The 16,118-nt window shown below is 40.4% G+C and overlaps 1 protein-coding gene across 2 annotated transcripts in view; it reads right to left on the reverse strand.

The window, feature by feature from the left end:
* Window positions 1-6,020: 6,020 nt before the first annotated feature.
* rabgap1l (RAB GTPase activating protein 1-like) overlaps window positions 6,021-16,118 on the reverse strand; it is a 378,634-nt gene continuing 368,536 nt past the window's right edge. The window contains exons 2-7 of one of the 2 annotated variants that reach the window (XM_041277490.1): window positions 15,921-16,031; window positions 15,158-15,262; window positions 14,799-14,882; window positions 13,421-13,492; window positions 10,976-11,173; window positions 6,021-10,517 (exon numbers count right to left, since the gene is read on the reverse strand). In XM_041277490.1, the coding sequence (XP_041133424.1) occupies window positions 10,371-10,517; window positions 10,976-11,173; window positions 13,421-13,492; window positions 14,799-14,882; window positions 15,158-15,262; window positions 15,921-16,031 (717 nt within the window). In that variant the 3' untranslated portion in view covers window positions 6,021-10,370. The remainder of the gene's footprint in view (window positions 10,518-10,975; window positions 11,174-13,420; window positions 13,493-14,798; window positions 14,883-15,157; window positions 15,263-15,920; window positions 16,032-16,118) is intronic. The other variant, XM_041277492.1, reaches the window with a different exon arrangement.

Raw genomic sequence — 16,118 nt, forward strand, 5'->3', positions numbered from 1 at the left:
CTTTGCTATCAGAGAGGTACCTCAGGCATCAACAAATAATCCGATCCAAATCATTATTTTCTTACTCAAAAAGCTCTGCAAATATCTGTGATATTCTTTGAGCACTGGATGCAGAAGCAGCTATCTCCTTTGTTTATGTCCGTGTTTTCTCTGTGGTGCTTGGGGCTATCAGATAAGTTTTTTGTTGTTTTTTCGGCTTCATTCGGCTCCTATTGGTCTCACTCGGCTATTGAAAGGTTTTTTCAGCATTTTCCAGAGAAAAAATGGCTAGAGACCTGTGCTTTACGTCTTTTTGATGATGTCGGATAGGGTCTGACATCGTACTGGAAAGGGAAAATTGTAATGTTGGACCTGGTCCGACATAGGACAGCAAAGGGTTAACAAAGGAGTACTGGCAGATACCCCTAACCCCAGAATCCAGAGAGAAGACAGAGTTTTCTACTCCCTTTGGGTTATACCAATTTAGGACCATGCCCTTTGGGGCTGCACAGAGCACCAGCCACTTTCCAGTGGATGATGGCTCACGCTTTGCGGTCCCATCAGCAGTAGGCTGCTGCTTACATAGATGACGTGGTTATCCACAGTGAGGATTGTCCGGGTCATCTATGTAAGGTAGCAGCAGTGCTGCAATGCTTGCGGGAGGCCGAGTATCAAGTAGGGAGTTGCCATATCAGACCTCTAATTGCAAAGGTTAAAGCCTTAGCTGACTGGTCGATCCCTATGACCAAAATCCAGTTGCACTCCTTCTTGGGACTAGCGGGCTATTATAGGAAGTTCAACCTGAACTTCGCCATGCTCGCTACTCCTTTGACGGACCTCACCCGGAAGGCTGCCGGTGGATGAAGCCGTGTCAGAAGCGAAGGCTGTGTAGCAAAACAGTACTGTGCAGTCCTGATTTCCGTGAGAGGTTCATCTGCAGACGGATGCGTCAGAGACAGGTCTCGGGGCATGTTGTCTCAGAAGGTGCGGGGAAGCAAGCACCTTGTCCTGTATATCGGCAGAAAGCTCCTTCCCCATGAGAAAAACTATAATACCATCGAGTCTCGTAATGGGTGGGTGAGTTGCTTCATTACTAACTCCTGAGGCAACACTTCACCCTGGTGACAGATCATGCTCCCTTAGCATGGCTTCACCGGATGAAGGAGAACAACTCCAGGATCACGCGGTGGTACTTGGCGCTGCAGCCCTATGCCTTCAAGTAGACCACCAAGCAGGGAAACTGCATCAAAATGCTGATTTTTTCTCTGGGGAAGGCATGGAGTGTAGGATTTTCAAATGGACCAGTGGTGCCATTTTGAGGGGGAAGACATGTAACAGGGTCAGATCTGTCCTGTCTATCTGACGTATGCATGATCCTGTGGGGGAGAGGTCAGGAGCCCTACAAGATCCACCTGCGATCATGGCGAAGAGACAGAGAGACTCGGTGAGGGTGCGTTCTCTCCCTCTCTCTGAGTGGCCGGGAGGCAGGCCTTGGGGGGTGCCTGACCTATAAAAACTGCTTTGCTATTCCTCAGCTCCTTCCATCTAGGAAGAACAACTGTGACGGCCCTGGTTGTGAGGGACTGTAGAAACAAAAAGGAATGGGCAAACAAGACAGTCGAAATAAAGAAAAATAATTGTAATAATGTACCCGAATCGGGACGCGTGTAGCTAGTGGGGAAACCCCATAGAGTATAGCAGGGGAAGAGCAAAGCGCAGGCTGAAGACCCTTTTATTTGTAGTTTTGTTATTGTGTTTTATTATCCTTTTTACTTTAGCCCTTTTGTTTGTAGTATTATTTTGAGCACCTGTGTGTGCACCATGAGGGAACGGACAATTTTTTACCATTGTTGGGATTGGGTTGTGCTCAGGAAACAGTACTACAGTGCCACCTTGTGGCAGAAGTAAATCACTGCGCCAAGCGGCGTTTCAACTAAAGTTCTGTCTTCTGTCCAATGAATTCCCACACCCTCCCACACATGGTAACAGCGTGCAATTGTTTATAGCTAACATTGCATAAAATGGCAAAAAAAATCCATCCATTCATTTTTTTTCTTGTTTTTTGGTACGTTTAAAATGCTGTTGAAAGGCGTGCGTGCCATAATTACAATGTAAACAAACAGTGTGTTAGCACAATATGGGAAGTGAATAGGGTATAGAGGAGAGCGAATACATTCAGATTTTAGCTAAATAATCATATACTTTTTTCACTCTAAAATCAAGGGGACATCTCTTTTTGATTTATTAATATTTAAGTATTCTATTTTTGGTCCAAATGACTTTATTATAGTTATATGCAGTTGTTGGGAAGGGGTAATATTATCACATAGACCAAATAAACAACAACTTTAGATATGCTTTAGGGAAGTAGAATGAGAATTGCTGGTGTAATCTTTGACCCAAGATGGTAACTAAAGTCTTTTTTTCACCTTAGAAATAGTGCTAAAAATAAGACGTTCTCATTTGCTACAAGATGGCAAGAGAGTGATGCATGCTTTCGTAACATCTAGAATTGATTATTGTAATGCCCTGTTTTGTGGTATTCCAAGCTATGGTTTATCTTCATTGCTTCTTGTGCAAAATGTTGCTGCCAGGGTTTTAACAAAAACAAAAAAGCCTGATCACATTATGCCTGTGTTAGCAGCCCTGCACTGGCATCTTGTATTGTTCAGGATTGATTTTCAGGTGCGAGGGTGTCTATGGATTAATTGACAATGTCCAGAGCCTTATGGCAAACACCTGTAAATAATAAATGATGGGAGTGATACAGTGACATGTATCACTTCATTTATAATCTGTGGGTTTGACTTGAAACCAAAAGTCCAGTCATTTTCCTCACCCACACGTAACACAAAACAAAAACAGTTTTAATAGTGAGTGAATCTAGTGCTCGTGGTGAAAAGACAGTTCATAGTGAAAACAGGGAAGTGCTGGTATCCAGGTTTGTTGCTGGCCTCCAGCTACAGCTTCGGATCGTGTTTGTACTCTTAGTGAAACAGACAAATAAACAGTGTTACTAGACAGACTAACAAACACAACACTCAAGTTTCTCACAGATGCAGGGTCTCCTTTTAGGTTATTTCCTAACCATTTACAAAGAAACAGATTACTTTGCTACAACCCCTATTTATACCCTCCCTAATGACCCCTTGGTTAACGAGCGCATCCGCTTCTCCAATCTGCAGATGCCACGTCATTTCCACTTCATTGAGTTTGACGACTTCCACCTGCCCACGAGAATAAATTATCAATGCCTTATAGTCCAGGTTACTCTGTTCCCTTTACACAGCACCCTCACATGTCGGGAGGGAGATCTAACACCAAGAATCATACGATCTCTGTCACATCCATGTAAAGTGCTTTGTGGCAATTTATTGCAAAAGACGTTATATTAAATTAACATTGATTGATTTATATATATATATACAAAATTAAAATGCAATTGCAGTGGCAATTACCACTATCTAAGCATCCTGATTTGAAACATGCTCAGTGGCAGCTGGTTGACTTCTTGGTAAAGAAGACCAGGATGAAGGTATGGTCCTAGTCTGATGTAGATTAAATGTCTGGCCTGCACACTCACCACTAATGCAGACCACAAGAAAAAACTGCCCTTCATCACCGTCTTCAGTTCTACAACAGTGACAACAATGTAATGAATGTAATGCATCCATTGAAAGTGAAAGGCAAACAACAACAAGTATTTTAGCAATAATTAGCAGGCATTTCCTATGGCTGATACAAACCATTTATACAACTTTCTAGTAAAATCCAACAATGAGTCAGTCATAAAAAGAATTTAACGGTTTGGGAGGAAGCACTTCTTCCAACACACATTATATCGTCCAATTCTGGCCTATCAGAGCAGTATAAATACATTGTAACTGACCCTTCTATTGGGGTCGCTCCACCTCCCCTAGCCTCATCCATTAAGCCAGATGATGGACCCTCAAACCAAGCAGGTTTAGACAATTATTACTGGCCTTACTGTAGTGGACCTAAACATTATGAAAAGCTAACTGGGATCTAAAATTAAAAGAAAACAAATGGATTTCACAAACCACCTGGTCCCAGTTAGTCTGGATGGCTGTATATGTGTCTGTGTTGCTTAATTCCTGAAAATGAAGCCTAATCCTAGTCACTTTACAATGTACCTTAACACAATAAATAAGAAAAACAATTCAGCGTATTGTATGTAGACCTGTACTGCTTCTCCCATTACAACAAAGAATGGCATTTTGCAGATGAGGTGTTGGGACTGCAAAGACTTCTGAACCAAGGGGGTTTCTGAAGCAGAAGCACCACCTAGTGCTCTAAAAGGGTAATGCAATCATGTTTCAAATCCAGTACAGAGATACAAGCTGAGTCCAACAATCATAGCCAGTTCCACATAACGTTTGTATTTCTTGATGTCTGTACATTCCTCCACAATTCAGATTATCCTACTTTATCTACTTCCACACTTTATTACTACTTTGTATTATCAAAATGTAGTACTGACACCGTCTACCCCCTTGAAATCTGCATGGTCTTCTATAGTTTGCTATACTGTATACTGTATAGTTGCCTAGACAGTGGACCTCAGAAACTGGCAATAGACGTAACACATGTCACGTGATTGTGAAGTGTTCGGTTTCAAATGGACTGAACGTTATTACCATAACTTTGGTAAGAGGGTATGGTTGTCATTCCACTTGAAAGGGAACTGCAGTTGCGGTAGCAATGCATTATAACATTTCACACAATTTCAAGCATTTTTAAATATAGTGCACAAACAAGCAAATATTATTAAACTGTATGTTCGCAACCAGAGCACCAAACATTATCAAATACATGATTTACAGTGGTGTAGTGGTAAATACAAAAGTGGGTAAATGCCTATTTGGTGGAGTTCAACAGATGCACTGTTATTGTCTATCAACTGTTTTCCAAAGCAGTCAACACTTTTGAGATATCCATAATTTAATTTAAAAAAAAAGAGGGTACTCATAATTGGACAATAGGGATAGTTATAACAGCCCACTTTTTCAAACATATCAATTATTACAAGGTTAACATTTGTCAACTGCAATTCAAAACGTCTATAGGAGGCTGAAGTGTATGGTGAACATCTGGTGATGATTGGTACAAAATCAAAACAGCTGTCGTATTCACCATACTGTATGTTACGGACAGACCAATACGCAGACCAGAGCACAGCGTAAGGGTCCTGTGGCAGTGTGTTCCGCCTGGGTGTATTTTGTGTTGTGTTACGTGTGGTGTGTTAATGTTGGTGTTTAGATGTTGGTGCATGGGATATAAATGGGTCTGTGTAGCATGAGTGATTTAAAATATATAGTTGTATTTAGGCACGGGGATTAAATAATCTCTTCACATGCAGATAAAGTATGTGAGCACAGGACTGCACAAATTAGGTCATGTGCTGGTCAATAATTCATTGGTAATTGAATCCCAGCACAACAGTATATATAGATGCACATTTTACTCACTCAGGGTTGTGTGTTGGAGAGTGGAGAACAGGAGAGAAAGAGAAGGAGAAATAATTAAAAGCAAAACAAATGCTACTTGTTTGGTGTTGTCCACTGTCTGTTTTGTTTGTCTATTTATTTTGGCCTCAAGTCCCTTGTTCTGTTTTGCTCAACCTTTTATTTTCTGTGTGTTAATAAAACATTGAGTGCCGCAGAGTCTCAGTTTCACTTGCCAGTACTGCCTGCCTGTGTTTCTTTCTGGCCTAATGTCACCCTACAGCCAGTCTGTTCACAGGTCCCCTTTTTTTTAATGAGATCTCAGACCCTAAAATAACTTGACTTACTTTTATACCCATGTATTTTTGAAGTAGTAGTGCTGCAGAGATATTGTTTTTGGGAGGTACAGTATTTTTATTACAAAGAAAAGCACCACAATACACCCAGTTTCTGCCAGTACAGTTTTCATGACATAACCCTAAAATGGAAAACAGAAAACATTATTTCACACCACCATGCTTTAGCTCAGTATTTTAAGATGGACAACTTTGAACAAAAAAGACTTAATTTCCCACATTAAACAGAGAAACATTTATGTTTATTAATGCAAGTAGGACAAATACAGAAAATAACATTTGTATCTTTATGCAGCAAAGTCCAGTTACTTCACTGACTCACTTGAAAACAGCCATAATCTTACAAAACAGATGCAAAATAACATTATTACGTAGCGTTTATCACAGCATAAAAACAATGCATAAAATAACAAGGTAAACTGCAATAACAATGCTCAATAAATTGCACTTTTAATAACAAGCATATTATTATTTTGCTTTAGTAGAAGGCTTCTTTTGATTAACATTTGGCAGATTTTCTATGTAGTAAGAAAAAAAGAAACTTCTTGATGTATAGGCCAGTCCATGTCAAATCAATCCCTTCAGGAAGGTTTCTGACCTGACCTCTACCAATTTTGATGCTGTTTGGCAGGAATGTTGGTGCCTAGAGATACAAGATGTCACGTCTCTAGGTCAAACCTATTTTATGTGAGAGGTCACCAAATATTTGACCTGAAATGGTCCCCAGATCAGACCAATGACATAATGACAGTAAAAAGTAAACTGCTGCTGGAAAGCTCTTTGTGCTCTATCTAAATATGCCACCCAACATGGATGACCAAAATAAAGTTCACACCATCCTCTAAGGTTGTATCAAAAATCAGCCTGGGACCTTGATGGGATCAGGAGGTATTCACTCATTACATTGTGTCATTGTAGCTTCATTAGGAATGACTGGAAAGGAAAAACAATTTAGAGAGGGAGAGAGTAGAGGGTTCAGGTAGTCTGTACAAACATGTATAGGACACCTCTAGTGCCTCCCAGCAGTGTAGTGTGCTGATGCTGCATCATGTCTTGACTATTGGGATTGAAACCTGGTATAAAATGGAATTACAGTCCTATGTAATGGAGCATATACTCAATGTGATGCAGACTCAAGAATTCAATAATTCATAGCTATGAACTGCTGATTCACTTCTTTCCAGATGACTTGCTCCATAGGAAGTTTCATTGAGGATACTTGAGAATTAACTTCTACCAAGTGAACAGCAGCTGACTGAACTACGTGTAAGGGGTTTGCCAATGGAGCCAACGTTGGTGTGTGTTGGTCATTGATAAAAGTTCCTCACCAATTATGCCTGACAAAAAAGTGTTGGGACCTAAATAACACCCTACCAACAGTATCAGCCATGAAGCTACAATGACACAACATACTGAATAAATACCTCCTGACCCATCAGGATCCCAGGCAGATTTTTGGTACAAACAGAGAATGGTGTGAACTTCATTATCCAACCTTGATTTTGGTCATCCATGTTGGGGCTGACAGTCCAAGTGAGGTCAAAGCTCAATAAGTCAAAGGTCAGAATTCTGTTTGAGGTTAAATATAGAAAATGGCATATTTGGATAGAGCACAAAGACAGCTTTCTAGCAATACTTTATTTTTTACTGTCATTGGTCTGATCTGGGAGCCATTTCGGTCAAATATTTGGTGACCTCTCACATAAACCCGTTTGATCTAGAGACGTGTAACTTGGGGAGATCTTATATCTCTATGGCATAAACATCCTTGCCAAACAGCATCAAAATCCAGTAATAAAGTAATAGTTGATACATTTGTGTGGTGTTTCAGTTTTAGAAGCTACAAGCCCATTTTTATGTGAGTATATGTATGAAACTCATGTCTTGTGTACCTACATTTAAATTGAGTGTTGCGCTTGGTTTATTGAAAGTTTAGGCACATGTTTGTAGTGTTATGCACGTGTCAAAAATGCCTTCCCACACATTTATTATCGCTTTTTTTGTACAAGCTGCAATTAGAGTTTTAATATTCTAAAACAAAAATGAATCTACCATAGAATAATGGCTGTGAGGCTAGAGTGGCAATCCATGATGTTTTTAATGTTATTATTACAATGTAACCATGTTATGATTCAGCATTGGCTTTTAACAGGATGCAGCCATTACGCTTCACTGAAACCAACTCTTTACCATCTGCAGCAGACTACTACTTTAAATTTACTCCCAACACATACTGTCACATCACAGTACAAAAACCTTCTACCAGTAATGCTAACAAACAAATACAAAAACCTTCTACCAGTAATGCTAAAAAAACAATACAAAAACCTTCTACCAGTAATGCTAAAAAACAAATACAAAATAAAATGAATACGATATTATTTTGAAGGATAAAAATCAAACCTAGACAGTCTATGCAAGGTGGTAGAATTAATTACTTAATCAAAAGAAAAAAACAAACAAAAAAACTGATTAGTCTGCTTATTAACAGGAACTAGCTAATGTGCAGTACTGATAATTCCAGCTCCTTAGAGTAAACATTCATCTTTTCAAAGCGATTTCTAAACCCCATGTTAAAGCAACAGTCAGGTAACAGTTAAAGAACGGTTCTGGACACCAATTTGAAAGCCAATGCCTGATAAGTTCACAAACTCTAAAAAGAGCCCAGCAGACTTGCAAAATGGCTAAAACATTGACTTACCCAGTGGATTGATCTGAGCTAGATTTACACTGGTTAACTCTAATAAGTGGCTGCCACAGAATCTCAAGACAGTAAGCAAATCTTTTCTGTCATGTCTAAAAATATCAGGGTTCAAGTAATTGCCTGGAATTATCCACCCTCCATTCCTCTCTTTCGTTATTAGGAATAAGGAACATGGATCAGATTCTTTAGAACACATTATGAGAGTTGTATTAATTTAACTTATTTTAAACACATAAATATATAAAAACATAAAACATATTGTGAGTGCAATAATATTTATTTGTGTTTTGTTTTTTTGCTGTTAAGTTTTTTTTTAGTTTTTTTTAGCAGACCTCTTGGCAACTTTCTATATAGTGTGCTTTATTGCTCGAAAAAGGCTTCATGAATGACATTCAAATGCAGATATTAAAAAATAACAAAGCTCTTTTTCAAGAGCTGTACAAGATTACACATTATTAATAATTAGTTATACATATGCTTAAACAATATTGTATTTTTAAATCTATATTTTTATATATATATATATTAAAAAACAAGCAGGCAAAAAAAAAAAACCACAAAAAAAAAATCTAAATGTAAAATGACAAATATAATTTGTTAAGGTACGCACCAAACATGGCGCTACACCAAAACCACAGATGCAGTATCCCCTTCACTGCACAAAAGACAACATGCTGTATACATCAATGCCAACACATCAAATGCTGCACCTCAGAAGCCTAATGCTGCAGAGGAATATTTATTACTATCTAGGACTTGGCCTCTATGTATAAACAATACTTCAGTATACTTTCCATCTCTTGTCGCTTTCTTAGTTAAGATAGTAACCTCCTTCTGTCTCTGCAAAGCTGACTCCCCACACTACAAAAAGAGGGCAAATACTGCCAACAGGGGGCACTGTTGAAGTCCCTATCACATAGTGAACCAACTATGACATTCACAGAGATGCAATGCAAGCTACCTAGGCAAACACTCATCTTAGAGCTGTTCATATATCGACTTTTTACAACAAACCCATCAGCTAAAGCATCGTGTTCGGGTCCTTCCTGCCATCTGGTTCTATAGCAAAGTGTCCAGTTTAAAACGTAGTGTAAAACATGCAGTCTTGTTATGCAAAATGCATGGTACCCTATATGTCCTAAACAGGATGAACACTCTGGTCTAGAGGGGGTTAAGAGGGCAAGGCAGTTCTGCTTGAGCAGCAGGATTTGTATATTTTAGTATTTTAAATTTCCACACCAGCTTTCACCTGATATTTGAAACCAAGATAAAGTAAACCCAGCAGTTTTAGTGTTCCTATTTGTTTATACGTTTACTGCTAACATATCTATTCTGCACTATAGATACCATTATCCCGTTTTTAGAAACATTTGAATTGTCATTATATCCTATTAACACTCAGTAGTAGCTGAATTTAAAAATAATAAAAACAAAATTCAACACCAAATTCAAAAAGAATGAAAGGAGGACATTTTTTTCAAAGCTGCTAGTCAAAATCTTCTTTAAGTGTTTCCAAAATTCTCGTTACAACGTAACAGCACAATTACTGTTCATCCAGTGATTATCAAACTAGAAGAACTTAAATGGGATTTTCTAGCACATCTTCTATGAACTAAGGGAGCGTTCAGAGGATTTGGGCATTTACAGAAAACTACACAGGTTGTCATCACTTTGTGCTTTACTAACCTGTGAATACAGTGAATAGAGAATTATCTAAAGGCCAGTGTGCATATATTCAGTTCTGCCTGAGAAAGGGGATACTGCATTGCAGTGTTTGAAAGTCTTCCTTGTGTCAATAAGAACTGAGATCATCACATGGTGCCTGGGAAGCTAGTTCAACGCTTCTTGTTTGGAATTGTCCCATAGCTACATGCCCTCTTTGGGTGGAGGGGGTGGTGGCGGTGGTGGTTGGGTCCCTGTGGCAGTTTTCAGAGAGTTCATCGTTTTATTAAACCAGGAGTTTTTGGCGGCTTGGATCTCATTCATCAGGGCTCCTCTCTGGTGTTCAAGCTCCTGAAAATATAGAAAGCAGCTGTTAGTATATCACCAGGGAAGAAGAAACACTGTGAACCACGCAGCCCAGCAATGCCCAGTTCTTGGTAGCTGATGGATCCCAGAACTAAGTATAACCAATTCTTAAAGGATTCCAATGTTCAGCAACATGGCTAGGCAACCCATTCTATACTCACCCCAGTGTAAAACTAAGTCTGTCTCCACTGTGTCCTCTGGTCCTGGTTTATGTACTGTGCTTGAAATACAAGCTAGGGTTGACTTTGTCTACTCTAATCCTTTGTTCTAAGCTAAATATATTCAGCTTCCTCAACCTTCATACCTTTTAAGCCATAGGATTAGTCTCAGTACACTTAGGTGCACTAATAATACAATGAAAACTCTGCACACAGAGTAGGATATTAAACAGAACAGAAAATTAAACATTTTGTAAAATGACACTGGTCGGGTGTTGGGAGTACCTGGATCTTGCACTTGGCTTCGACGAGCTGCAGTTTGGTCTGAGCCAGGTCCAGCTCCATCTCTCTCAGCTGCTTCTTCAGAGAGTCCTTCTCCTCGTCCATGTCCTGGTCCCGGTTGTCTCGGCTCACTACGGGCAGCTGAAGTGTCCCCTCTTTACTGAACACCTCGCTGCAGCGCTCGCACCCCATCACTTTACTCTGCAGAGACAGAAGCAGGGCAGGGTACAGACAAAGCTAACACCTTATTCTGCAGAGACAGGAGCAGGGCAGTATACAGACAAAGCTAACACTTTACTCCACAGGGACAGGAGCAGGGCAGGATACAGACAAAGCTAACACCTTACTCTGCAGAGACAGAAGCACGGCCGTATACAGACAAAGCTAACACAATACTTTCATGAATATTACCTGCCATATTATTCCAACTGTGTAGTTTCAAAAGAAACCCACTATTGTATTCTCCCTTTAAAACAACTGGTACTATACTCCATGGAAATTTTCAGTTTTCTTGCCTTTCCAGGAAATCTGTTACACTTGCACTTCCTGGGTTATTTCACTTCAGCAGTGTCTTCAGCGTCAAGCACCTTACTAGCTGTTCACTTATGAAAAGACATTCCTGGAACACTGGGATTGTCCCAGTTTTCAGCCTTAATATTTTGTCCCAGTCGGAAACAATACATTTGTAAAGTCATCCCAGTTTTACTGTAGTATTCACAAGGTATTAAAGGCTCTAACAAAATTTCAGATTGCAATTAACAGCGGATGGGGGGGCTACAAATTATTCACAATTTTCTTCTCTAAGTTCGCTTTTTTAAACAAGTGGTTAGTCGTGAAGCGTTCATGTCAAAAGGTTTAAATGACAGCCAACAACTGATCTTTTGTTTTAGACTTTTTGATTGACACAAGGCTAGTTATGTATAAAGGCTGTACTGTTTTCTGATCGAAGAGTTAGCTTAAGATACTGTTTAAAACATGATACAGTGACACATGATTTGACACGATACCATCTGCTGTACAGCCAGGGTATATTTTAAGTTCTAAAGAAACATGCCACCTGGCGGTTCTTCAGGGGATTTTTCAAAAATGTAGATGAGGCATTTTAAAAAAGAGCGTCAGTGGAACCCGCGGTACAGGATATACTGCAGGACCAGTCCACTGTACAGGATATACTGCAGGACCAGTCCACTGTACAGGATATACTGCAGGACCAGTCCACTGTACAGGATATACTGCAGGACCAGTCCACTGTACAGGATATACTGCAGGACCAGTCCACTGTACAGGATATACTGCAGGACCAGTCCACTGTATAGGATATACTGCAGGACCAGTCCACTGTACAGGATATACTGCAGGACCAGTCCACTGTACAGGATATACTGCAGGACCAGTCCACTGTACAGGATATACTGCAGGACCAGTCCACTGTACAGGATATACTGCAGGACCAGTCCACTGTACAGGATATACTGCAGGACCAGTCCACTGTACAGGATATACTGCAGGACCAGTCCACTGTACAGGATATACTGCAGTACCAGTCCACTGTACAGGATATACTGCAGGACCAGTCCACTGTACAGGATATACTGCAGGACCAGTCCACTGTACAGGATATACTGCAGGACCAGTCCACTGTACAGGATATACTGCAGGACCAGTCCACTGTACAGGATATACTGCAGGACCAGTCCACTGTACAGGATATACTGCAGGACCAGTCCACTGTACAGGATATACTGCAGGACCAGTCCACTGTACAGGATATACTGCAGGACCAGTCCACTGTACAGGATATACTGCAGGACCAGTCCACTGTACAGGATATACTGCAGGACCAGTCCACTGTACAGGATATACTGCAGGACCAGTCCACTGTACAGGATATACTGCAGGACCAGTCCACTGTACAGGATATACTGCAGGACCAGTCCACTGTACAGGATATACTGCAGGACCAGTCCACTGTACAGGATATACTGCAGGACCAGTCCACTGTACAGGATATACTGCAGGACCAGTCCACTGTACAGGATATACTGCAGGACCAGTCCACTGTACAGGATACTGCAGAACCAGTCCACTGTACAGGATACACTGCAGGACCAGTCCACTGTACAGGATATACTGCAGGACCAGTCCACTGTACAGGATATACTGCAGAACCAGTCCACTGTACAGGATATACTGCAGGACCAGTCCACTGTACAGGATATACTGCAGTACCAGTCCACTGTACAGGACATACTGCAGTACCAGTCCACTGTATAGGATATATTGCAGTACCAGTCCACTGTACAGGATATACTGCAGGACCAGTCCACTGTACAGAATATACTGCAGGACCAGTCCACTGTACAGGATATACTGCAGTACCAGTCCACTGTACAGGATATACTGCAGTACCAGTCCACTGTGCAGCTGTGGTTCAAGCCTTGTACTCACCTTCACAATGTCCAGCTCCTCTTTACTGGCAGTCTGTTGCTTCTCCAGCCTGGTGCTCAGTTGAGAACAGATCTTAAAAATACAAAGGCAAGTCAGACTCCTATTAGCTTTCAAAAAGCTCTAATATACAGTAGAAACTAAAACAGCAGGTGCCAATTGTTTTGCAAGTCCCATTAGTGCTGCATAGGGGAGCAAAGAAAATCTCAAGCTACCAAGATTGCCAATTTATCCAGTTGAAAAGTCTCCTGCAACATCCCTGAATACATCTACAACGCCTCTGTGCATAAAATATCCCCAAGCCTTTTTCAGTGAACAAATGGATAGCCTGCTAGGCTAACCCACTTATAAAGTTCCATCCGACCAAGCATGTAAATACAATCTAAACGTTTGGGGAAAATCCTTATAAAAATCTGAGTTGTTCTGGTGATTTGAATTGTGGCTATCATCACAGCCCTCTTTTGTATAAAACAATTTAAATAAAATAATATCTGCCTTTTATTGCAAAACAGCTAACACAAAAAAACAAAATAAAAACAAGTTCGAAACAATTCCACAACATGTTTGGATACTGAACAGCTCACTCCTGTTGTATTTCAAAAGACCAATTAAAACTGTCTGTCTGTGAGCCAGGCTCCACCAACAGAGCAGATAGATACAAGTTATAGCCCTTCTCTGAGTCATTGTGTGTAATTGTGGGCTTGTTTAGATTTCTTACAACTAACCTGACAAAACCTATTGATGTGGACATGGGCCATGTCCCTGGAATGTTTAAACATTTATTTCAAACACAATTGTTTTAAAGAGAAGTTCTGTCTTTCAGATGAGATGTAAGACCAATGTCCTATTGTAAGTGACTCTGCAGCAGCAGTTGTGATGCATAGTTCACCTCTAATCTCTGTAAGTCGCTTTGGATAAATGACTAATAATAATAAACAAGTATCTTAAATTTGCAGGAGTAGACAGTGGGGAAGTTTCACTGAGATTGTATTTATATTTCCCAAATTCTGCTTCCCTATTTAACTATGTACTTGGCATCCCCCTTGTGTTTTCAGTTAGTTAACATATGAACTAATGAGTCCTGGTTTGCTTCCATTCATGCTCCCATAATTCTACTGCAAAACAACGTTGCAGTGCAGCCGAGATTTACCTCTTATGTGTGTGCATTACACAATCAGTACCCCAAACAGGACTAACCACCAGAAACACTGGAGAGAGGGGTGCAAATCGAAATGAAACAAGACAGTTGTGCAGCTGTAAGATGTGGAATAGTGGACATAAAAGGCATTTGACTCTGTACTGCAGCCTTCATGCAGTGGTATGGGGCTGTGAAAAGGAAACCAGGAAATGCTGAGGAGAACCTCCAGAGAAATGAGCTTACCTGTTTGTATTCAGTGATGATCGCTGTAGTTTTCTTGATCTCCAAATCTGCCTTTTCCAACTCCCTCCGAAACACTTCTTTGAGCTAAAAACAAGATAAACATCTCATTAGGTCTAACACACAGGAAGAACACCTCCCTCAGGATTTACTTTCTGATTTATACCTCTTTTAATTACTGCATTGTTACACTAACCTGGAAATATCACTGCTGAATATACACACTCACAACTCTCAATCTCCACTAGCAGTGAGCTAACTAAGCTTGTGTGCAATTAAAAGGCTTGATTATATCAGAAAAAGTGTGGTTAGGTTAAGATATTAAACTGTTAAGCATGCCAGGACATGTGTCAGGACTGTACCTGTGCTGTCTCTTCTTCCTGCCTTCTCTTCTCATCCTCTGTGTCCACCAGCTTCTGCTTGGTGAGGAGAAGTTCCTTGTTCAGCACATCAGCTTTGTCCTCAGCCTGGAATACAGTGGAAAACACAAGGTCAACAGCCAGCCTCCTGCCAACTGCTTGGCTCTCTCAAACACAAATGCACTGTACTGATCCCTGCACCAGAGAAGCTAGTTTCAAATACTAATGAACTGTACTGATCCCTGCACCAGAGAAGCTTGTTTCAAATACTAATGAACTGTACTGATCCCTGCACCAGAGAAGCTTGTTTCAAATACTAATGCACTGTACTGATCCCTGCACCAGAGAATCCTGTGAGTGGACAGCAGGGCTGGTTCAAGTTGTTTTTTTAGGCTCCGAGGTTTCAGATTCGGGTAGGGGAGCTGCACTAGTTTATAATAATCTTTGATAATTTATGTCAGCTCCTGGATTCCCTTCCTTGATATCCAATTTAAAAGGAATGTATATTAAACATTCATATGCTTCATTTTAGTTTTGAATTACTATTGCTGAGCCATTAAACAAGCTCAGATAGCAGTCACTTTTTGTAGCTTTTTTTTAGCAGTTTTTTTTTTATATTTTTTTTTTTTTTTTAGTAAACTTTCAGTATCTGTTTATTGGTTAAAACCAAAAATCAGAAGCCCTACTTATAATACACTCACTGCCATATCACAGACCGCCTCCTCACTCAATGCACCCACTGCAAGCAAAGCATTCCACAGTGTACCTGGTCCAAGTCGTTGCGGAGGGCAATCTTGCTCGTGACGAGCTCATGCGCCAGGTCGTCGTTCTCTTGTTCCAGACGCATGCTTGCCTCCTGGAGCCGGCGGTTCTCCCTCTAGTGGTGGAAGAGAGAAATAAAAAAAGTGGGAAATCAGTCCTTGTTAAGTTCGCTACAGCAGGAGATTGTTGGAGCATAAATGAT

Source organism: Polyodon spathula, chromosome 18 (genome assembly GCF_017654505.1).
Source record: "Polyodon spathula isolate WHYD16114869_AA chromosome 18, ASM1765450v1, whole genome shotgun sequence".
NCBI lineage: Eukaryota > Metazoa > Chordata > Actinopteri > Acipenseriformes > Polyodontidae > Polyodon > Polyodon spathula.